Genomic DNA, 24,098 nt, shown 5'->3' on the forward strand with positions numbered 1-24,098 from the left:
GAACCACGGACATATTTTGCAAATGTGACTTGCAAAATCTGATTCATACTTTTAGATTTATTTGTCCACTTTATTACTAAACATGTAATTTCAAACATTTTCTTTAATCGTGGGTAGCTTCCATGAGTAAAATAATAAAGTAAAAATTGGGTAACCTATCTTACGTCATAATAAAATACATGTAAAAACAAAGTTATTCATCACTGGGGCAACTCATATGTACATGTATTGCCAAAACTAGCATGATATTTTTTTGTCTCTTTTCCTCGTTTCATTACTCAACTACTGTTTCTAATTTCTTTTCTCTGTCTGTGCCTTCCACAGATGAAAGTAGTCTGACATCCTAAAGAACTTTGTTAAACCATTATTTTCAAAATGGATTTATTTACCAGTAGATCCTAGGGGACTTGTTTAATGTTCTGTGACTATAAGTAATTCATTATCAAATTTGTTCCTAATCCCATAAATATTGGATAAAGTGCAGACATAAGGATAAACACAGACACAGCAGGGCAGGCTGTTTACTATCGTCTATAAACAGAGAATCACTCATCAATTTTTAACAGTCTCAATTGATTGGCTGAGTCAACATAGTTAATCGTGTGGGATATAGATCCATATTATCAATAACATTAAATACAGCCACTCGATACTGGTAATTAGTTGGTGTTTTGAAACAAACGCTATTGATGCATGGTTAATTGACGATCTAGGCTTCGATCTTACTGCAGTCTGAAGGTTGTCAAATCAAGGAATTTGCGATCTTTGAGATAGTCACATTTTGTCATAGATTTGCACTTCTTGGGGCAAGCTTCGTCATATGTGCCATCATTAATTAACATGCTTCTCAAATCTTGATAGGCATAGTTCTATTAATCTATCTTACATTGATACTGATGGCAATCCCTGGATTCCAGGTTAGAACTGCTCCCCAGCAGCCTATGCTGGTTGTACCATGGGGATTCCGGGTTAGAACTGCTCCCCAGCAGCCTATGCTGGTTGTACCATGGGGATTCCGGGTTAGAACTGGCCTGGTCCCCAGCAGCCTATGCTGGTTGTATTGTGAGGATTCCAGGTTAGAACTGCTCCCCAGCAGCCTATGCTGGTTGTACCATGGGGATTCCGGGTTAGAACTGGCCTGGTCCCCAGCAGCCTATGCTGGTTGTATCGTAAGGATTCCAGGTTAGAACTGGTCTCCATCAGCCTATGCTGCTTGTACTATGAGGATTCCAGGTTAGAACTGGTCCCCAGCAGCCTATGCTGGTTGTACTGTGAGGATTTCAGGTTAGAACTGGTCCCCATCAGCCTATGCTGGTTGCTCCGTGAGGATTCCAGGTCAGAACTGGTCTCCAGCAGCCTATGCTGGTTGTACTGTGAGGATTTCAGGTTAGAACTGGTCCCCATCAGCCTATGCTGGTTACTCCGTGAGGATTCCAGGTTAGAACTGGTCCCCAGCAACCTATGCTGGTTGTACCATGTGGATTCCAGGTTAGAACTGTCTCTAGCAGCCTATGCTGGTTGTACCATGGGGGGATTCCAGGTTAGAACTGGTCCCCAGCAGCCTATGCTGGTTGTACCATGGGGATTCCAGGGTAGAACTGTCTCCAGCAGCCTATGCTGGTTGTATCGTAAGGATTCCAGGTTAGAACTGGTCCCCATCAGCCTATGCTGCTTGTACTATGAGGATTCCAGGTTAGAACTGGTCCCCAGCAGCCTATGCTGCTTGTACTGTGAGGATTTCAGGTTAGAACTGGTCCCCATCAGCCTATGCTGGTTGCTCCGTGAGGATTCCAGGTTAGAAGGGGTCCCCAGCAACCTATACTGGTTGTACTGTGAGGATTCCAGGTTAGAACTGGTCTCCAGCAGCCTATACTGGTTGTACTGTGAGGATTCCAGGTTAGAACTGGTCTCCAGCAGCCTATGCTGGTTGTACTGTGAGGATTTCAGGTTAGAACTGGTCCCCATCAGCCTATGCTGGTTGCTCCGTGAGGATTCCAGGGTAGAACTGGTCCCCAGCAACCTATGCTGGTTGTACCATGTGGATTCCAGGTTAGAACTGTCTCCAGCAGCCTATGCTGGTTGTACCATGGGGGGATTCCAGGTTAGAACTGGTCCCCAGCAGCCTATGCTGGTTGTACCATGGGGATTCCAGGGTAGAACTGTCTCCAGCAGCCTATACTGGTTGTATCGTGAGGATTCCAGGTTAGAACTGGTCCCCATCAGCCTATGCTGGTTGTATCGTGAGGATTCCAGGGTAGAACTGTCTCCAGCAGCCTATACTGGTTGTATCGTGAGGATTCCAGGTTAGAACTGGTCCCCAGCAGCCTATGCTGGTTGTACCATGGGGATTCCGGGTTAGAACTGGTCCCCAGCAGCCTATGCTGGTTGTACCATGGGGATTCCGGGTTAGAACTGGTCCCCAGCAGCCTATGCTGGTTGTACCATGGGGATTCCAGGTTAGAACTGGTCCCCAGCAGCCTATGCTGGCAGTAGGAGGTGACTTGAGGGACGGCTCGGTATGTATTCCATGTATTCCAAAGGCATGGAATATTGCTCATTGTCTGGTCCAGATTGAATTAATTACAGCCATTGTCATATAACTGGCATATAGCAAAATGTGAAAAAAATAAAAAAACCTAGACAAATATACATAGAGACCACAGAAGAGACTGTGTAATGAACATTTATTAGGGATCCTAAGATATTTTATGAGTGAGTGAGTGAGTCACATCTTGGAAGCATGAAATGATACACATTTCAGCCAGGTACACCAGTGGTTGATAGCATGATCACAATCCATGCCAAATGGTTATGACATACTGTGAATAAGGTCACACCTAGAACCACCCAATCCACATTTATGTCAACTCTTGACCTAACTGACCCTGAATCCCCCCCCCAAAAGGTACCAAGCTGTCAAGTGTGACCCAACAAAAGTCAACATCTGAGTAGATGTGTAGAGATTTACGTCGCTCTAAGCAATGTGAAGGCAGGACACACGACCCAAGACCTGGAACAAACCATCTACATCAATATTGGCTTAAGGATTACAGCCCAGCAGTAAATCCCTCGTCTAAGGTTGTTGCAATGCTAGCTGCAGCTAGGATATGTAGCATGCCTCAAAACTGCAATCCTTTTTTTATGTCAAGTTAAATGTCACCTGGAATTGTATGTGCCTTCTGATCTTCAGGCAGTCCTTGATTACCCGATTCAGGTCGAAGGGGCAATGTTTGATGGATAATGAGTTTAGCGGACCACCTGGTCTGAGCAACAAGGGGGATCTTTGTGAGGATCCAGAGTTGGGGAAAGTAGCATGGGCTAACGTACCTTGATGCAGACAAGCTATTTTCTGGTTTGATTGATCAGCGATCGGCTGAGCTTTACTAAAGACTTCTTGTCTTCTCTATTTGTGGATCATAAAACATTGAAAGCTTTAATTCTAAATGAAACAAATAAACTACATCTATAATGAATACATGGGGGTGGATGAAAGCTGGCTGATGATGGACCTGCCTGTTTTATTCAAGCATTGGGATGCACGGTACAGCTGAGACCACCTTGGTCATGGGGGAGGGTTGTGTGCGAGGCCTGTAGACACTGGTTGGATGCTAACAGTAACAGTACAGATGACAGGCTTGAGCGACATCAACAGCAGAGATGACAGGGATGGTGAGACATAAACAGCAGAGATGACAGGGATGGATAGAGACCAACAGCAGAAATGACAGGAATGGATAGAGACCAACAGCAGAGATGACAGGGATGGATGGAGACCAACAGCAGAGATGACAGGGCTGGTGAGACACCAACAGCAGAGATGACAGGGATGGATAGAGACCAATAGCAGAGATGACAGGGATGGTGAGACACCAACAGCCGAGATGACAGGGATGGATGGAGACCAATAGCAGAGATGACAGGGATGGTGAGACACCAACAGCAGAGATGACAGGGATGGTGAGACACTAACAGCAGAGATGACAGGGTTGGCGAGACACCAACAGCAGAGATGACAGGGATGGATGGAGACCAACAGCAGAGATGACAGGGCTGGTGAGACACTTACAGCAGAGATGACAGGGATGGATGGAGACCAATAGCAGAGATGACAGGGATGGTGAGACACCAACAGCCGAGATGACAGGGATGGATGGAGACCAATAGCAGAGATGACAGGGATGGTGAGACACCAACAGCAGAGATGACAGGGATGGTGAGACACTAACAGCAGAGATGACAGGGTTGGCGAGACACCAACAGCAGAGATGACAGGGATGGATGGAGACCAACAGCAGAGATGACAGGGCTGGTGAGACACTTACAGCAGAGATGACAGGGATGGATGGAGACCAATAGCAGAGATGACAGGGATGGTGAGACACCAACAGCAGAGATGACAGGGATGGATGGAGACCAATAGCAGAGATGACAGGGATGGTGAGACACCAACAGCCGAGATGACAGGGATGGATGGAGACCAATAGCAGAGATGACAGGGATGGTGAGACACCAACAGCAGAGATGACAGGGATGGTGAGACACTAACAGCATAGATGACAGGGTTGGTGAGACACTTACAGCAGAGATGACAGGGATGGATAGAGACCAACAGCAGAGATGACAGGAATGGATAGAGACCAACAGCAGGGATGACAGGGATGGCGAGACACTAACAGTAGAGATGACAGAGATGTTGAGACACCAACAGCAGAGATGACAGGGATGGTGAGACACCACCAGCAGAGATGACAGGGTTGGTGAGACACCAACAGCAGAGATGACAGGGATGGTGAGACACCAACAGCAAAGATGACAGGGATGGATAGAGACCAACAGCAGAGATGACAGGGATGGATAGAGACCAACAGCAGAGATGACAGGGATGGATAGAGACCAACAGCAGAGATGACAGGGATGGTGAGACACTAACAGCAAAGATGACAGGGCTGGTGAGACACCAACAGCAGAGATGACAGGGATGGATAGAGACCAACAGCAGAGATGACAGGGATGGTGAGACACCAACAGCAGAGATGACAGGGATGGTGAGACACCAACAGCAGAGATGACAGGGATGGTGAGACACCAACAGCAGAGATGACAGGGATGGATAGAGACCAACAGCAAAGATGTCAGGGATGGTGAGACCCTAACAGCAGAGATGACAGGGATGGTGAGACACCAACAGCAGAGATGACAGGGATGGTGAGACACTAACAGCAAAGGTGACAGGGATGGTGAGACACCAACAGCAGAGATGACAGGGATGGATAGAGACCAACAGCAGAGATTACAGGGATGGTGAGACCCTAACAGCAGAGATGACAGGGATGGATAGAGACCAACAGCAGAGATGACAGGAATGGATAGAGACCAACAGCAGAGATGACAGGGATGGTGAGACACAACAGCAGAGATGCCAGGGATGGTGAGACACAACAGCAGAGATGACAGGAATGGATAGAGACCAACAGCAGAGATGACAGGGATGGCGAGACACTAACAGCAGAGATGACAGGGATGGTGAGACACAACAGCAGAGAGGACAGGAATGGATAGAGACCAACAGCAGAGATGACAGGGATGGATAGAGACTAACAGCAGAGATGATTTAAATTTGATAATCTGGCACTCATGTTACCAATCTGAGATTTAAAATTGAATTAATTCAAGTAAAGACATACCTAGACACATTTCACCTAAATACTCTCAAGGAACATCAACACCATATCTTAACATTTGTTTGTTTGTTGTTATATTCCAGCTAAATGACGGCAGTCTGTAAATAATAAAGTCTGGAACAGACAATCCAGTGAAAGACATCATGAGCATTGATCCACACAATTGGGATACGATGACATGCATCAACCAAATCAGCGAGCCTGATCACCTGATCCTATCAGTGGCCTCTAATAAAATGCATAGTCGCCTATTACAGTCTGAATAAATGCTAAAGTCCTCCTTGCATAAGAGAGAAAGTTGAGTTGTTTCCCCGTAACTCTCTAAATACTTACACAGCTGATGAACCAAGGCTCTGTTAGTAAGCTCACCACTGATAATGATCAAATATCAAATTTAATGGCATTACCGATGTCTTATACTTAAAGCATTAATCATGCTTTCCCAACGCCGACCATCAGGGATAAATAACTGATGAAAGGAAGAGGCAATTTAGATGTATTTGTTCCCCCGTAATGTCCGCGGGCTGCTCCCTAAATAATCCATGATCACAGGGCACTCCATGTCCATTGGGTGCTGACAGGTAGGAGGTGGGTTGACGAGTGCAGGTCAGCGAGACACTGACGACAGGTAGACAGGTGCATTCAGGCCAATGTATGTCTTTGATATTGATACTTGTAAGGAGTTTAGGCGGAATGGTGCATGCAAGACAATCTCAGTATCAGAACATTAACTTGTCACTGTCTACAGGTACACTGAGCCAGGTATATAGGTGCTTATAGGTTATTCTACCTTGTGCTGTGGTGTGCTGGTTTACAGGTGACCACTTGTGATGTGTTTGTATACAGGTGCACACAGGTTAATCTACCTGGTGATGTGTTGGTATACAGGTGCACACAGGTAAATCTATCTGATGATGTGTTGGTGTACAGGTGCACACAGGTAAATCTATCTGATGATGTGTTGGTATACAGGTGCACACAGGTAAATCTATCTGTGATGTGTTGGTATACAGATGCACACAGGTAAATCTACCTAGTGATACTTTGGTATAGAGGTGCACACAGGTAAATCTACCTGAAGATGTATTGATATACAGGTGCACACAGGTAAATCTACCTAGTGATGTGTTGGTATACAGGTGCACACAGGTAAATCTACCTAGGTATGTGATGGTATATAGGTGCACACAGGTAAATCTACCTAGTGATGTGATGGTATACAGGTGCATACAGGTAAATCCATCTAGTGATGTGTTGGTATACAGGTGCACACAGGTAAATCTACCTAGTGATGTGATGGTATACAGGTGCATACAGGTAAATCCATCTAGTGATGTGTTGGTATACAGGTAAATCTAACTGGGATGGGCAGGCATGCCCCCTTTCCTCCATGAGTGCTGAATCACAACGATGGTACAGATCTCACATGGTCCAGGGCTACCGGAATATATTTCTTGACAGTGGTAGAAAGTAACATATTTAGTCAACTAGTCCTTATAATGATAACATATAGTAAAACCCTTAAAAATGGCAAATTTCTACTAGTCCTTATGATACCTTAACTATTGGGCAGTTTGGCCAGGACTACAGGACTAGTGCCAATTTCTAACGCTGCTTGAGAGTACAATGGGCTATAAGTGATATTTGATGGCGTCATAAACTGCACAAAGAGCATTATAAACATGCATTTTGATATTAACCATGCGTTGACCTTCACCATGCCATCAACACTAAAATACAAGACATTTCAAACGCCGAATACTAATTAGTGAATAATCTTTGTGGTTAATTAAAGGCACTATGCTAGTTAATGCACGTCACTATAACACCTCCCTATTACGTTACATGAAAACTATAGGAAATACAAGAGACTGATGCAATTTCCATCCAAAAGGTCTTCCGTGAACACATGATGATTGATGTCCACACGGAATTTCAAAAATGCAAATACTCTGTCATAATCAGCACATGAGAAAGACTGACACCATGGCAAATGTCTAATCATTAATAAACACTGCTTTATTCGCTACTGGGAGTGTTCAATCATGGGCCACAGTTCTTACCAAACATTAACATCTGAAAGTCAAAATCGATACATGCACAAGGTGGAAATCGGCAATAAATCATCGCCAAGGGAGGTAATTAGTGAGAATAAATAATCATCAACAACAAAAATTGAATCAATGGTTATCATATCGCAAAGACAAGCCATCAAGGCAAACAGTCCATGTTTCATCTGGCAACAATTACACCAAGGACATTCACTGGTCTCCATAATCACCAAGGTCATGGTCACTTGCAAGTTGGAAATACAAAGACTGCAAAGAGTCTGCCCTTCTGAGCAGGGAACTGAATCTGAATGGGGACAGAAACAGTTCAGGTTTTTACCGATTTGAACTTGAAGAAGATAATGGGGAAACTTGGGACAATGCACCTTAGCCCAGGTTTTGGGCCGGACGAGTGAACTTTGTAACCACTAGATCTAGACAAGCAACTACGGCCTTCTTGCAACACTGAATGGATGTTAGTGTATAGCGAGTTCATGATGGAATATCATCTTGCTACACTGAGTGAGAGTAGCGAGGGCGTTAGAGGATGTTGGAGGGTGTCGGTTGGTGCCAGTGGGTGGAGGTGGGTGGTGGTGGATGCAGGTGGGTGGAGGTGGGTGGCGGTGGGTGGCGGTGGGCAATGAATGTGTCTGCACATGTCTGAAGGTGCAATACCCAGTGACCTAAACGTTCCAAGTACCATGAGGGCATAACACAAGGTTGAGATAGACGTGGAACACTAAAATTCAAGGCCTTCTCAAGGCTTTTCAAGGCTGCCAACTGTCATTTTCAAGGCTTTTTCAGTTAGGGTATTTGCCTAAGTCTGTCATGAATTCTTCATGGTCTTTGGCACACAAATCCAGCAATATGATAAATCTCACTTAAGACTGTTTGCAACATATTTTTGTGTGCTTTAATACGTTGATTAACAAGTACATGTCATTTTGTACAAAATCAAGATTTTCTGTGATTTGAAAGGCTTCTCAAAATTGGCACTAAAAATTAAAGCTTTTCAAGAGGGACCTTAAACTTCAAGGCTGTAAAAGTGTTGTCCTAACAACAACTACAAGTAGCTGCCTGCAATATGCAAGTGTGGGAGTGACTGTTGTATTAGGTTGCATATTCAATATTCCAGCAAATGCACACATTCTGTGAACCATTTGATAGGGGTGAAACAATACATCGGTACATTGGCGAATCATGAGTTTTCATGTGATGATATGATATACGATACGTTTTTTTCTGAATCGATACAAGACGACATACTTGCAAAATATATAACTTACTGCTCGTTTCAATACCCCCACACCTACCTAAGTCAGTTGTCATTTAAATATTGCAAAATGTGTTGTGATCACCTTTTCAAGTTCACAACTAAAAGTAGCCGCTATGAATACGTGTCTACAGCTAGCTTTCCTTTTGAATATGATAAGAAATATTTATAGTCAAGAAGTGTCCACCCAATTTGATGTAAATATGTGCACATTTATATCGTGATCTATGTACCGAGATAGGTATCATATTGCGACCTCGCTGTATCGTTTCATCCCTGCAATATGAGTGTGAACCAGTCAAACCAGTGACTGAAGGAAGAGCAACGAAAAACAGGATTAATGATGATACACAATCAGCGAAGTCCCCATTTTAGTCGGCTCTCCCGACAAGCATTAGGCACTAGGAACCCATTCTGATGCGGCAGGTACAACCTTAGACATGATCTCCCTATCAACAGCTGTCAGTCTGATGGGCATTCGGGGTGAAACGATATGTCAGTGCACCGGTGCATCGTGAGTTTTCATGTGACAATTTGATACACTATACATTTATTCTGTAGCGTTACAAGATCATACACTTATTGATATAAATTACGTACTACTTGTTTATGGACCCTTGGCACTTTTGTCAGACAGATATAGTAAAATGGGTTGTAATTAGCCTTTCAAGTTCACCACTAAAAATAGCTGCTTCAGCTAGCCAGGTTTTTTTTACCTGCTTTGATGCAATTTGACGTAAATATGCGTATCCCGTATGTGAGCATCGTGATACGTATCTTATCATGACCTTGCTGTATCGTTTCACCTCTAGTAGGAATATAAAAACAGATCTTACCTCTTGATTGGCTGATGCTAATTCCTCTTCTAACTGGGCAACTCTTTCCAATGCAACCCGTAGCCGTTCTCGAACCTGAAGATCAAAATCACAAAATGTAATACCACAGAAAATATTAACATGAATATATTGATAGGAATGGTGTCATTAAATCAGGAACACGCAATGGATATGTGGGTTAAAAGAGGTATCAAGTGATCCATGCAATATACCATATTCGACGAATAATCGCCCAGCTCGAATAAGTGCCCACAGCGATATTTGCTAGTACATGTATATTGGCTAGTGAACAATCCCAATTAGCACCCCTTCCGATTGATCAATGTCCACAAGACTTATTTATTTGTGTATAATACCCACTCGTGTGTTATATGCATCCTTAATTATGGGCAATTAAATTCTTGAAAAATAAATCTGTCGTATCTAAACATTTTAGGCTGTCAGCATAAACCACGAAATTTACGATCTGTCAACTGTTTTTTCCACCAAAATAATATTCTAATATGCGCCTGTTATTTCTAATTTTGAGAGTGCCCTGGGCGCTTATTACATCGAATTCGATAAAGATGGTACAAAATATTCAATATATATTAGTGTTATAGTCCTTAATATTTGGTTTTCGGATCTGCCAATCCAAAAAAATCAGGGAGAGTAAATTCAAGTTTAAAGTGTTTTTATTTCTATTGCTCATCACAGTTATAAAAAAAATGGTCACAAATGTTTTCCTGCCTGACCCGGACAAGTTTTTTTGTTTTTTTAAATGTGGTTTAATGCTGGACTCAGCAATATTCCAATTGGCGGTTTGTAAATTATGAATTTGCATGAATGGTCAATTCAGGATATTTTTAATAGCATTATGAAGTAGATTTATCATTTTGTTTCTTGACAGACAGAACTTAGTTAAAGGCAAAGTAGTTATCAGTTGGGATATTGTAAAACTTTTGACTTGAAAACCAACACAGAATTAAATCAAGATTTGACACATGAGTAAAACGTATCGTATTGACAAAAAATAAATTTTCAAAAATTAGATAAAAATATATGAATACTTTCTACTTGAAGAGCAATAAAGTTAATCTTGATCTACAGAAATGTAGATGTAACTCATTCTAGGAAGATAATTGTGAATTAGTTGGGTTTTATGCCACTTTTAACAATATTATGGTCAGAGACTCCACAAAGGGCTTCATACAATGTACCCATGTGGGTAATTAAACCCTGGCCTTCAGCATGATGAACGAATGCTTTAACCACAAAGCGACACCATCCCCCTCCAGAATTAAAGATTCAAGTTTGTTTAAATTAAAGAATACCCTTTTTTAAAGAAGGTTTGTGTCAATATGACCTGTTTGCCACGACACAAAGCCAATCTAAACGCAGTCCGAGTCTGTGTTGTTTCAGCACAGCAGCAATGACTGATGCCAAGATTAACAAGTTGTGTGCAATGTAAGAACCCCGATGACCAAATGCGATCATCAATCTTGCCCAGTGCTGCATATCAGCTGTCTTAAAGAATTCCATCCAAATGCCGAGACTACATCTACTTTCAAGGTGTACACAATAGAACAGCTTAATGACACAATCTGCTTACATGGCGCCGTGTCAGTTCAAAGGCTTTTGAAGATTGGGATCTTACACTTCCATCTTCAGTTCCACGGCAATCAAGAACCACCAACAGTATCTAATGTAACGTCGACTTAATATCTTCTATACTGCTCAACACTTGAAGGGTTGGCTACAAGGCTCATCACAAACTTTAGCTGTCAAATTTAAGGCCTACTGAAGACTTAATATTTTGAGACAATCACATTTTCAAAGCCAAGAGTTTGAGCCTATCACACTTTCAAACATTATACAAACATTGCTACTTTATTTCATTGTCAGGATGGCTCCAGTTTTACATCCAAATACACTGTTGAAGGAGTTCACACTCCAGTGTTTCACTGATAACTGTCGATCAAATTACGGACTAAGCTATTGCTACATATTTCATCACACATTACTAGAGACTAGGGCTGGGACTAGGGCTGCAACAAATACACTATGAGGCGAATACGATTCGTATCACGAAGATAGGGTAACGAATACGAATATATATTCACAATTACAATAACAAGTCAGCAGTTTATGTATTATTTATTAAATTCAGTGAAACAATAACATCATAATTTATTTGACATGGTTTGATAATTATTATTATACATTTATATACTGCACTTATCCAGGTACTAGTATCTGATCAAATGCGACAATGACCAGTGAAAACAATACTATCAAATTCAATATTATTAGAGTGTTGTCATTGAAAGAAATCTATGCATATAATATGTTGTTATGGATAAATTTTAGGGAAAAGGGTATGTAAATATACATGATAGCATATTCATAAATATTCGATTCTAGTGGCCATGAATAACGAATTCAATTCATGAATTGTTACGGTTCGATTCACCGAATACGCTAGTGAATCGTAAGAGCCCTAGCTGGGACGAGTCCAAATAGGTTGGATGTTTACTTTTATTTAAATGACTGGACTGTCTACAGTAAAATGCAACAAATTAACACTCGTGGCATAAAATACAGAAAATACTCGCATGGCGATGAAAGCTATGGTGCAAATTGTGGAAACAAGGATCCTGGCACAGATAAGGGATGTAACTCTGCACATTGTTATGCCAGGCCAAACCATGTTGCAATGCCCTAAGATAAACTTTGCAAACTCAAAATGTACAAATAAATATGACCCTGAAGTTACAGAAATTGTTCGGACATGTATCCTCTGAAACGTTCAGCAGTACGAATCAACAAACTGATGACCTAAACCCGTAAGGCAAGTCTGCAAAGAACATGGGTCCGCAAACATCTGTGGAAACTTGTCTGTCACCCCTTCGCGCAATGGAAAGCCAAGAACTTGCCTCAATCAATACCTACAGCGAGGTTTATAAATCAGGAGGTTCTGCAACATTACCACAAGATTATCCTAATTGCAGTGGGATAAAGAAATTTCTATTTTTGACTTGCAATTCTCAATAGAAGAATCAGGGGACATTATTGAGCACACTCCAGTGCAGGAGATACATAGATGACAGTCTGATATTAAAATCTTTCAATCCAAGGAATTCAATTTACTCCGATTGTCTGATACCCCCGACAGCTGGGAAAATGCTTCCTCTTGCTACTTTCCTGGAAATTTGTTTTCTCAACAAGTTTGTGTCGTACGTAGATCATCAACTTTATTGACTTCGCTCGGATCCTGTTTGGGTGGGTGAGTGAGTGAGTGAGTGAGTGAGTGAGTGAGTGAGTGAGTGAGTGAGTGAGTGAGTGAGTGAACTTGCAACTTTGAGTGATTTGTTCAGTGAGTTAGTTCTTGGGAGTTGTTGAGTCAGTGAGTGCTTAGTATCTCAAAATCAAACCCAGATCATCAGCAGGATAAATAATTGCATCAACCTTAGGCTACTGAACTGTTCTGCTTTGAATGATTTGTTCAGTGAGTTAGTTCTTGGGAGTTGTTGAGTCAGTGCGTGCTCAGCATTGCAGTTAGCAAAACCGCAGCTTTGAACAGCATTAGTTATAGTTCGAGAATGAGTTTATGTTTCTTGAAAGAACACTTCAGACATAACTCTGCACAGCTCTGGATTTGAAGGTCATGTCATTATTTGTAACTCAATGACCCAGGCCCTAGGGACATGAATAATACTTTCACAAATTGTACAAATGGGGAAAATGAAACCCAGATATCAGCAGGATGACAAACCGCATCAACCATTAGGCTACTGAACTGTTCTGTTTTTAACTGTGTTTGCACTTTGTTGACTCCATCCTGCTTGATCCCATCCTTCATCCTCCACATCGGTTTCCCATGGAATGCTGACCACAAACGTCAATTACACCCAACACAGCAAGTTGTCACCCGACACAATTCCCTCTTGACCAATCACATATTGACTGCTGACATCAGAGATTTCGCCAATACAATAATAAAACCATATCCACATTATCCATTCCGACCCATAACTGATGGATCGGCAAATTACAAGCCATCGATTCCTGATGACCACTGTCTCTGGAATCAATGTTCAGATCGGTCAACCGATAAAAATGTCTTTTGATCAGGAATCCTCTTTCAATTAATGAACAAATATGACATGCTGAGGCCACGAAACAACGACCCTCTTCATCATGTCAAAGCCTGGTCAAGAAGACTTGAATTCAATATTGAACCACTACATGTTTTCCTGAACTGGAACATTTGGGTCAATTACGTTTAATCCAACTTTACAGGATCTCACTCTGAAAAAGAAGCATTTGTTCACAAAGGTAGATACAAGCTTAGACTGCTGATAAAGAGCATAATTGATTGCGGCTGCGTTTCCGAGGAAATAATTCCAGACAAACATTTCTGACTTTTAGCCGATTCTTCAGTTAAACTGCACAAACAGCAGAGTGAAATTAGTTTGAAAATGTCACTTGCAAGTAGTTCGTATAATTCCTAGCATGACACAATGATCATTAGAGACAGCCCTGCCTGGCGTGTTGTTTTAGGCCAATCAAGGACACTTCAGAGGGCTTTCTTCGTGACATTAAACGCTAAGCTGTGGAAACTATGGAGGCCGGGGATATGGAAAGAATAAGATGACTTGAAATTGACGTGGCAATTGGCTTCACTTGGAGATGTCTGGGGCATCATAATACAACATGAAAAACTGATGACCACAGTATTATTGTTTATCAGAAGGCAGCCTTTCGATTTTTTACTGAATATTTTTCTGAACATTTTTTTCTAAAGATCAGATCAATTTGTTTGCTTGTAACAGAAATAACCTTCCTTAAGTTTGGCCACAAAAGGAGGAGTGAGTGAGTGAGTTGTGTTTAACGCCGCTTTTAACAGTATTCCAGTTATATCAGGGCGTGTCAGCTTAATGAGGGAGGAAAGCCCAAAGTGATGAAGGTACTACTTCAGTGAAACCCATGAGCATGGGTATGGTGCTGACAAACCTAGAAACATAATCGGGGCGAACCGGAATTCGAACACACAATCATGTTTCTGGCGTGGCCATGGGACGCAACTCTGCACAGCGAATCGCTGCGCCTTAGACGACTTGGATACCCGTGCCCCCCCCCCCAAAAAAAGGAGGAAAAAATCAAAACAACAAAATAATGTGATAACGATTTCATTATATATTTCAAATCATTAACAGAAATTTGTTTCAGCAGTTCAATTTGTACAGAAAGAAAGAAAGGTAACCTCAAAATCAATTGGCAAATTTAAATTTTTTGCCCAGCTTCTCTGATTATAAAAGCTCATATTGTTTTCATAATGAACTATCAATTTTATTATTTTACTATTAACAACAGTAACAAATATATAAATTTTGAAATCAGTGCACAGTTTTATTCTACCTCTTGCTAATTTAGAGATTTTGTCTGGGTCTTTATTTTAATGTTTCTTTGCTATATGATACTGTGATGTTGCGCTGGATGTAAATAATAATGTAGCCGTAGTTACGAAAGATAATCGAGAAATAAAACACTCACAGAACAATAATTATCTTTAATGTCAGTTATAACATGTATGCTATTTCTCATGTCACTTTCAATACATTGTAATTTGTATATGTGTCATGTTTGGGAGAGGCATTCAGATAAGCAAAATATGCTTGTTTGCCAATCCCTCCACTTTATGGAAATAAACATATTTATATCATATCTGGCCATAAACTTCTTCTGGTTGACCCAAAGATGCAATACTACATAATTTTTAATAAAAAAGATAATGGGATACTAGGAATGAGTACCGTATTTTCTTGAGTATAGTGCGCACTTTTTTTCCAAAAAACACAGCTGTGTAGAAGGGGGTGCGCATTATACACGAATTAAGAGTTTGGATGTTTTTTCCTCCCATGGAAAGACATTACCGTGAGCACGAAACACCGGAAATACCATGTCAACAAATCCATACTGAAGTACGCAAAATAATTATGTAATTACACTGTCTGTCTATAAAAAGTGTTCTTTGTATTTCTGGACTTATGTTTGTAACTTACTTCATTAATTTTATTCAAAATTCCTTATAATATTGTTTTTATTAATTTCGGCGAAATCGTGTGTGAAGCGATCGGAAGATCGCACAACTCACCGTTATTAACAGCAACCACGGTCAGAATACCGCTATTGACGCCTTGAAACGAACTTTAGTTGACAGAGAATGGATACATATATCATAAATGACATACTTTGACTCGTTAAAAGTCATATTTGTTTTTGTTTGACGATTCCATGTCAACATGAAATTCTCGCGCTCACGTGCTCACGTGCGCGTGAGCCTTGACGGTGACTGGTCAGACATGTTCCATGTAAAAATAATACCCGGGAATAGCGATCAGCTGCTTCGCTTAGGGTTATTATTATTTTAAATATGTTTAGTAAAGGCTGCATATAATTAAGAAAATAATGGAATATATTATTCCTGATAAATAAAATAGTTTCAGATACAACTGTTGCCGATCCTTGCATTAAAAATCCTATAAAGTTATATCATTGGGTGTGTCTTGACCGAATCACCGGTCGATTCCAAGAAAACGTGTGTACAGCTGATTGCTGTTTCCGGCTTAGTTTACGAGAAAATACACAAGGTAATCTTAATCCCTAGATATAAAACAATGCCTAGCAGAACAATAAATACTATTTAAACGGTAAATAAACATGTCTGGTGATTTTTTATCTCAAATTTCGAATTTGTACTGACGAAGTTTCTCAGCACCCGTTCGTTTGCCGGACTTCGCTGAAAGGGTACGGTGTAAATTTTTTCGGCGAATAATATTCAAATTTCTTTTTTTTTTCAAAATATTGAACGCGCTAGAGGGGGGTGCGCATTATACATGGGTGCGCACTATACTCAAGAAAATACGGTAATGTGTGCAAATATTTTGTCAATATAAATTCAACATCTTCCTAATTAGCAAGAGCTGTATAATGCAGTATATTGCAGACTAACTGTAACAAAGCCAGTAACATGGTACTCTCCAGGGCTTGATTAAGGAACTAGATATAGCATGCATCTGGTGCCTGTTGACATCCCAACCTTCTCACCAGACTATACCAGGCTGCACTCTTAACAGTGAGTGAGTGAGGTCTCAGACGCTTCCCACTTCGGTGAAACCCACGAGCAAGGGTATGATGCTGAAAACCTAGAAACATAATCGGGGCGAACCAGGATTCGAACCCACAATTATAGGTTTCTGGCGTGCCAAAGGGACGCAACTCTGCACAGCGAATTGCGGTGCCTTGGACGAATGATGATTGTGGGTTCGAATCCCGGTTCACCCCGATAATGTTTCTAGGTTTTCAGCATCATACACGTGCTCGTGGGTTTCGCTGAAGTGGTAAACGTCTGAGAGTAACAAATGTACTATAGGACAGTGTGTGGTGAGTTGGTTGGTTGGTTTGTTGTTTTACGCTGCACTCAGCAACATCCCAGCTATATGATGGCGGTCTGTAAGTAATCGATTCTGGACCAGACAATCCAGTTATTGGTATCATGAGCATCGATCCACCCAATTGAGATCGATCACATGCTTCAACCAAGTCAGCGAATGAGAGAATGAGTTGGTTAGTGAGTGTTTGCTGTTTAATGCCGCACCCAGCAATATTCCAGCTATATGACGACAGTCTGTAAATTAATCAAGTCAGGACCAGACAATCCAGTGATTGACACCATGAACATCAATCAACGCAATTGGGATACGAATGACAAGCATCAACCAAGTCAGCAAGCCTGACCACCTGATCCCGTAAGTTGCCTCTTACATAGTCGCCTTTTACAGCAAGCATGGGTTGCTGAAAACCTAGTCTACCCAGGATCTTCATCTTTTAGAGAGTGAGTTGGTCAGTGAGTGGTTGGAGAGTGATTGAGTTGTGTTAGTGAGCGAATAAGTGGTGAGTTGACTCCTAGCTACAAGAGTTTCCGTTGAATAGTAACAAAGAAGATGTTTATGTATTGATTGAACTTTTCTTATCTTAATATTATCACTGATCACAGACAGAAAGCCTATCTGTTGTCTCGGAACAAGTCTTGGGATCAGATTTATTGTCAATATAGCATCATCGGATACTGGAACTGTTGTATAATTCTGTGTGGGGCAAAAAATACTATTTCAACCCTTAACTCTTGCAATACATGCTTGCAAAAACTTGTCAATTCATTTTTTAAGCAACAGAGATTTCAAACAAGGCGCTATGAGGAATTTAGATCAAAGCAAGCCACCTCCTTCATGGGACAGAACATAAATCTTGTTCTAACAATCCCGGGACCACAGAATTATTGAATCCCCATTTTTACAAGCTCCAAGTAGCACCATGACACGGAAGAAGATTAAGTGAGCTATGAATCTCAATGAATGAATTGAATCCATTAGCAAATAAACAATCAAAAACACACAAAGTTGTTTAAAAAGTCTTCTTCTTAACAACAATATCTTGACCTTTCAGAACTGAGTGAGTGAATGTTGGTTGATGCGGGCAATATTCCAGCTATAATACATCATGGCTGCATATACTTGTTCATTGTTATGTGCCGTAGCTATTTTCAAGCTATATCCTGTTGGACTGTATGTGGTCATCAAAGGAAATGCGAATGTTTCATCCATTTGCTAAAAAATGTGCACACAAGTGCTTCAACGGGCCCAATTTTTTCGTCTTGAGGACCCGGGGATGGGACGGGGGGTGTTATCGACTTGTGCTTACCCGATAATATAACATTTAAGAGTTAATTAACTTTATGAATGAGAGTTCAGCGTGAAGGCTTATGTATCTTCCTTTTTCGAGTGAATAAAAGCAATAATAAATAACTTAACTGAAATAAAATGTAAATAAAACCACCTGTTTGTTTAATTTTCAGGATTGTAACTTTATGGGAGATGGTGATCTATATGCGTTGTGCAAGGCAATGACACTGACGTACATTAAAAAGTTTCAGACAACTATAGAACTTCCTGTACAATGGATACACTTCCAAGTAATTTATCTACTTCGACCAAATACTTGCTCTATGTTTTTTTGTTACAACAGGAAATTAATTTGAAATATTCATCAAATGAAATCTATTTGCAGCAGTCTTATGAGAATGTGCCTGTTTACAGAGGCTCAGTGAACAGAAGAGAAGAGATACTATCAATGTTATCCGAAATACTGTATACACCAGCTCTCACTTGTAGCGTAGAACGCTAGACAAAATGTGGATTGAAATTAACAAAGTATGAGAATTAAGAGTTGTCTCCCCTTTGTGGGTACTCAACCAGAACGGACTCGAGTTTTGATGAAACCGATGCAGTGAGTGAGTGAGTATGGTCTTATGCCACTTTTCTCAATATTCCAGCAATATCCCTGCGGGGTACCCCGGAAATGGGCTTCACACATTGTACCCATATCGGGAATTGAACCCAGGTCTTCGGTGTGACAAGGCTACCGGACCACCCCTGAAACCGATCGGCCTCTCGTACTCGAGTATTCTTTGGTGCCCCAGTACACACTAAGAGAGAATACATGATGTTTTCTTTTTGATTAACGTTTAATCAATATGTTGTTAAACTATTTTCTTAAATTACATAATATATATACTCATACCATATATATGACAAAATGCACACTAACTCCCTTCTTTCTTTATTTGGCAGTTAGATTAAACATATTGTTTAGAAAAACCTATCTTAAATATATACTCTTAAAACAGGCCTGCATGCATTCTTTGGCAGCGTGAACAAGCATGGGAAACCAAGGATCTATTCTTCTCCAGAACAACATGAGGGATTTGCTGAAGTGAACAGGGAGCAGTAACGTTTGCCCATCCACTGATACATAGACTATGGGTCAAGTTTTGAGGGGGATTGTGTGGCATTCACACTGAATGAACAAGTATTGTTTTACACCACATTTATGGCCATGGCAGGGGGCCGCATACTTGGTCATCAAGACTGAGTGTCACATTCTGACACCAAGAAAGGGTTTCACATTTGGTCAACCAATCTCATTAAAATCATTAAATCGCTACCGCTAAACAAAGATCTGAGGACGTCCCATTACAGGTCACGTCAGCACGACCTTTCATCCAACCAATCAGAGCCTGATCCAGTGACAGTGGGAATGTATTTTCTAATCACGCAACCTTGAAATATTTAGTTACGGGTTTTATGATTATATCCATACAATCTTGGCCATCTATAAGCCATTCCAGAATGTTGTTTTGGTCAGTTTTAAATTTTTTAATTGAGAATACGTCAAAATATGTTGAAGCTTAGTCGCCAGTTTGAAACTAGTGCCGTAAAGCTGGAGATAGCTGCCTTCTGGTTGGCAAATGTTGATTTCTTGTCAGTCATTTCATTGGTCGGTCAATGTTTGCGAAGGTCGTTCTGACGAGACCCGTAATGGGATGTCCTCAGATCTGATTTTAATGAGATTGTTGGTCAACAGGAGTGACGGTGACACCTAGAGAGGTTTTTACATTTGAACACAAACAAAACACTTAACATTTGAACACCAAGAATGCACAGGATTTATATTTGAATACCAAGAGGGTTTCACATTTGAACACCTAAAAAGATCATTCACATTTAACTGCCAAGAAAACATTCCAAATTTGAATGCCAAAAGTGGGCTTCATATTTAAACACCAAGAAAGGATGTCACATTGAAACCAACTGGCCTTCACATTTTGTCAACAAAAACAGCTTCTATTTGGTTGAGAATCTCTCACTGGCTACCATCAAGCATGAGTGTCCTATCTGGACTCCAATAATGGATGTTACATTTGCTCTTGTGCATGATCTATTGTCCTTTCCTAAAAGGAAATAAACATACATTACTCTGCCAAATACTAATTAATTCTTCTGGTGTATATTCAAAGAACACACACAAATCAATCTTTATCAAAAGAAATAAGTAAATACCAAGTCTTTGACAACACTGCTAAATATAACTTTTCTGACTTCTGCAAATGTCAAGCTTCCTGCAGCTTACATTCCCCACTGTCCTTCGTATATGTCATGTCCGCCACATTGATCTTTATTGATTGACTCTTTCCGAAAAATTAAATACCAAGTCACGATGACAGATATGCCGTAAGCATGTATTTCGCTTGGGTGTCACCAGGTAAATCAGTGATCACAGAGACGCGTCATGGCCATGGATACTTTATGTCACAACTAATTAGCTGCCTCAAAAAGCTGATGAATATCAGATTTGTGTAACGCTTCAGTTCAGATATCTGTAAAACCAACTGAACAAAAAATAACTCATTCTCCATGATCGGAATTATTGACTTTGATATATCGTTTCATGTGGTTTTCTCAGCCTAGCCTCCTGACAATTACACAGAAACACTTGGTCAATATTAGTATTATTCAAAGATCTACAATAATGATCTTATTCCAAACACTGTTTGAAATGACTGAAAGGTAAAAAAGAAATCCAAAGAACAAAATGTCAATTAGGAAATGAAACTATAATTTGAACATCCAACATTTGGAAAGAATGTCAGGCTGGGAGATTTTCTAATTTGCATCACATTAAGAAAATACGCAAATGGAGCAAAATATTAAATGGCACAAATCAACCAAAAGCCAGGTGGCCAGTGTTTGTGACGACAGCTCTATGCACAATGCATTAGATGACTGATGAGAGAATGGAATATCAGCATCACAATCAACTTGAAATCTGTGAAAAGTCTCCACAATAGGCCCTTGACATCAAGCGCAGAAAGTGTCTGGCACTCTTCAGGCTGAGAGACAGAAATAGACTTTGCGGGGATAGACGGGGCGCTCACAACATCAACAACAATCTGAAGCATTGACATTTTCGTTACATCAGAACTACTTTGACCTTATTGGGAGGACGGAAAATAATGTAGTCCTTCAGACAATAAAAGCCCAGGTCATTTACTGATAAAAATCTCAATCTCTTGAGTGAATAAGTGAGTTGGGTTTAACGCCGCTTTTAACAGTATTCCAGTTATATCACAGCGAGTCAGCTTGATGTGGGAGGAAATCCCGAAGTGATGCAGGTCTCAGATATTTACCACTTTGATGAAACCTATGACCACGGGTATGATGCTGACAAAACTATAAACATAATCGGGGCGAACCAGGATTCGAACTGGGATTCGAACCCACAATCATTCAGGCCCAAGGGACGCAACTCTGCAAAGCGAATCACGGCACCAATGAAGATTGGACCACCTGTGCCCCCCTCAAGCTCTTGATGCTGGTACAGACAAACCATGAGGTAAATTGGAATAAGCATAAGTGAATATTGTTTTAAGCCACAGTCATTAATATTCCGGCTTGTCGACAAGCAACTCCCAGGCCACACACACCTGTGATTGAAAGCATGAGGAACAATCTGTGGCATCGGGCTATGGTGACACGCTATCAGCCAAGTCTGACCACCTGATACTCTTATGACAAGGATAGTGTACAGGGGATCTATTCTGAAGCACATTTAACACATGTGCTGTCTCTTTGGGCAAGTGACTTTGTTCCAAATGTGCCTCTAATCACCCAGCAGTGAATGGGTACCTGGTAGGATGAGCTGTTAACCTTCTAGAGAATAAGTCAGCTTGTTTTATATACTCCCCAGGTTGATCAGAATGATTGTTGAGTGCACACTGACCCTGTGACTTTGTTCCAAATGTGCCTCTAATCACCCAGCAGTGAATGGGTACCTGGTAGGATGAGGTGTTAACCGTCTAGAGCATAACAGTCAGCTTGTTTTATATACTCCCCAGGTTGATCAGAATGATTGTTGAGTACACACTGACCCACTGACTGGGGTAACAGTGGCGGTTTGAGCATGCCCCTGGGTGGTAGGGAAATATGTGCAATAGAAATGGCCTATTACTAATCTTCTTTTCAGAATCCCATTGAGGTGACCGAACACGGCGAGAAATCTTTTAACATGTCAGTGAAATCCAAGAGTTCAGACTTCACATGGACAAGTGATTAAAGAGGAAAGAGGAAGGTTTGGTGAACTTCAGTTACATCATGGAGTGTCAGGTTAATGTGGGAGGAAAGCCCAAAGTAATGCAGATCTTATGACATTTGCACCACTGATAAATCATATATGGTATTATAAGGATAGCTCTAGTGAAAGCTAGCAGATAAAATTTTGGGCACAGTCTGTATACCAGGAGCAGACCTTGCTGTTAACAATATTGTAAGGGTTTGTTTGTTTGTTTTGTTTGTTTTGCTTGTTTTGTATATTTGTTATTTATTTGCCGCATTCAGCAATTTTCAAGCTATATGACGGCGGTCTGTAAATAATCAAGTCTGGGCCAGACAATCCAGTGACTGACATCATGAGCATCGATCCACGTAATTGGGATATGATGACATGCATCAACCAAGTCAGCGCGTCTGACCACCCGATCCCGTTAGTCGCCTCTTACGTCCAGCATAGTTGCTTCTTACGACAAGCATGCTAGCTTTCAATGTCATCTAATTCCATGAAAACCACTAATCTGCATCCTGAACCAAAATCTGCAAAATCTTTGTCTTCAAACAAGATCAGAATCCAAATAAAATTCAATGTGTGTGTTGTGATTGATGTTTGAAGTCACTTTGAGAAAAATTGTCACAAAGGGAAACAGGGATTGGCCGTCACAAAATGAATAAAGAGAAAGTACTACTATAACAAGGTCACCTAGTGCATGAATCATTGTGGCACAGGTCCTGTTGGATCATTCAGTGTTCCCGTTTACTGGTAATTACCAGTTTTTTACCTATAGAATTAGGCTTGTAATTCATGTGGCTGACGGCCCTGTGTACCGGCAGTAAAGTACCTCATAAATCTTTGTTGTTGAACAATAGATCGGAGATATTCAAATAAGCATATTTTATGAACAAAGATTGTTCAGCTTGTCTGTTATATCTGGGTTTCCCCTTGTCTATTTTTAGTGCAAGGAAAAAACATTTTGCTATGCTTCGAGGTTAAATTGCATATTTGTAGCGACTTTGTCTTGAAATAATAAAACAATAAGGATAAAAATGTGACTGAGCTTTGTGTGATCATGTAGATCTTAGTTGTTTTAGAGATGACGACATTTCAGTGAACATGATGTTTGAGGAATTAAAACCAGGTAATTTTTACTGTTTTTTATATTTGTTGAAAGTTGGGACTGACAAAAACTTGGGGAGACTAAGAGTGGCAGTTTCAAAAGCTAGCGGGAACACTGTGACTAAGTGAGCTGAATAGTTTTTCAGTATAATTCCAG

The 24,098-nt window shown here is 40.8% G+C and overlaps 1 protein-coding gene across 8 annotated transcripts in view; it reads right to left on the reverse strand.

Moving 5' to 3' along the window:
- LOC139462503 (liprin-alpha-1-like) overlaps positions 1–24,098 on the reverse strand; it is a 144,235-nt gene that overhangs the window by 45,259 nt on the left and 74,878 nt on the right. For all 8 annotated transcript variants that reach the window (XM_071244264.1, XM_071244270.1, XM_071244266.1 and 5 more), the window contains exon 4: positions 9,839–9,913. In XM_071244264.1, the coding sequence (XP_071100365.1) occupies positions 9,839–9,913 (75 nt within the window). The remainder of the gene's footprint in view (positions 1–9,838; positions 9,914–24,098) is intronic.

The sequence above is a fragment of the Haliotis cracherodii genome, unplaced genomic scaffold (assembly GCF_022045235.1).
Source record: "Haliotis cracherodii isolate W230 unplaced genomic scaffold, xgHalCrac1.p SCAF_15, whole genome shotgun sequence".
Classification (NCBI taxonomy): Eukaryota; Metazoa; Mollusca; class Gastropoda; order Lepetellida; family Haliotidae; genus Haliotis; species Haliotis cracherodii.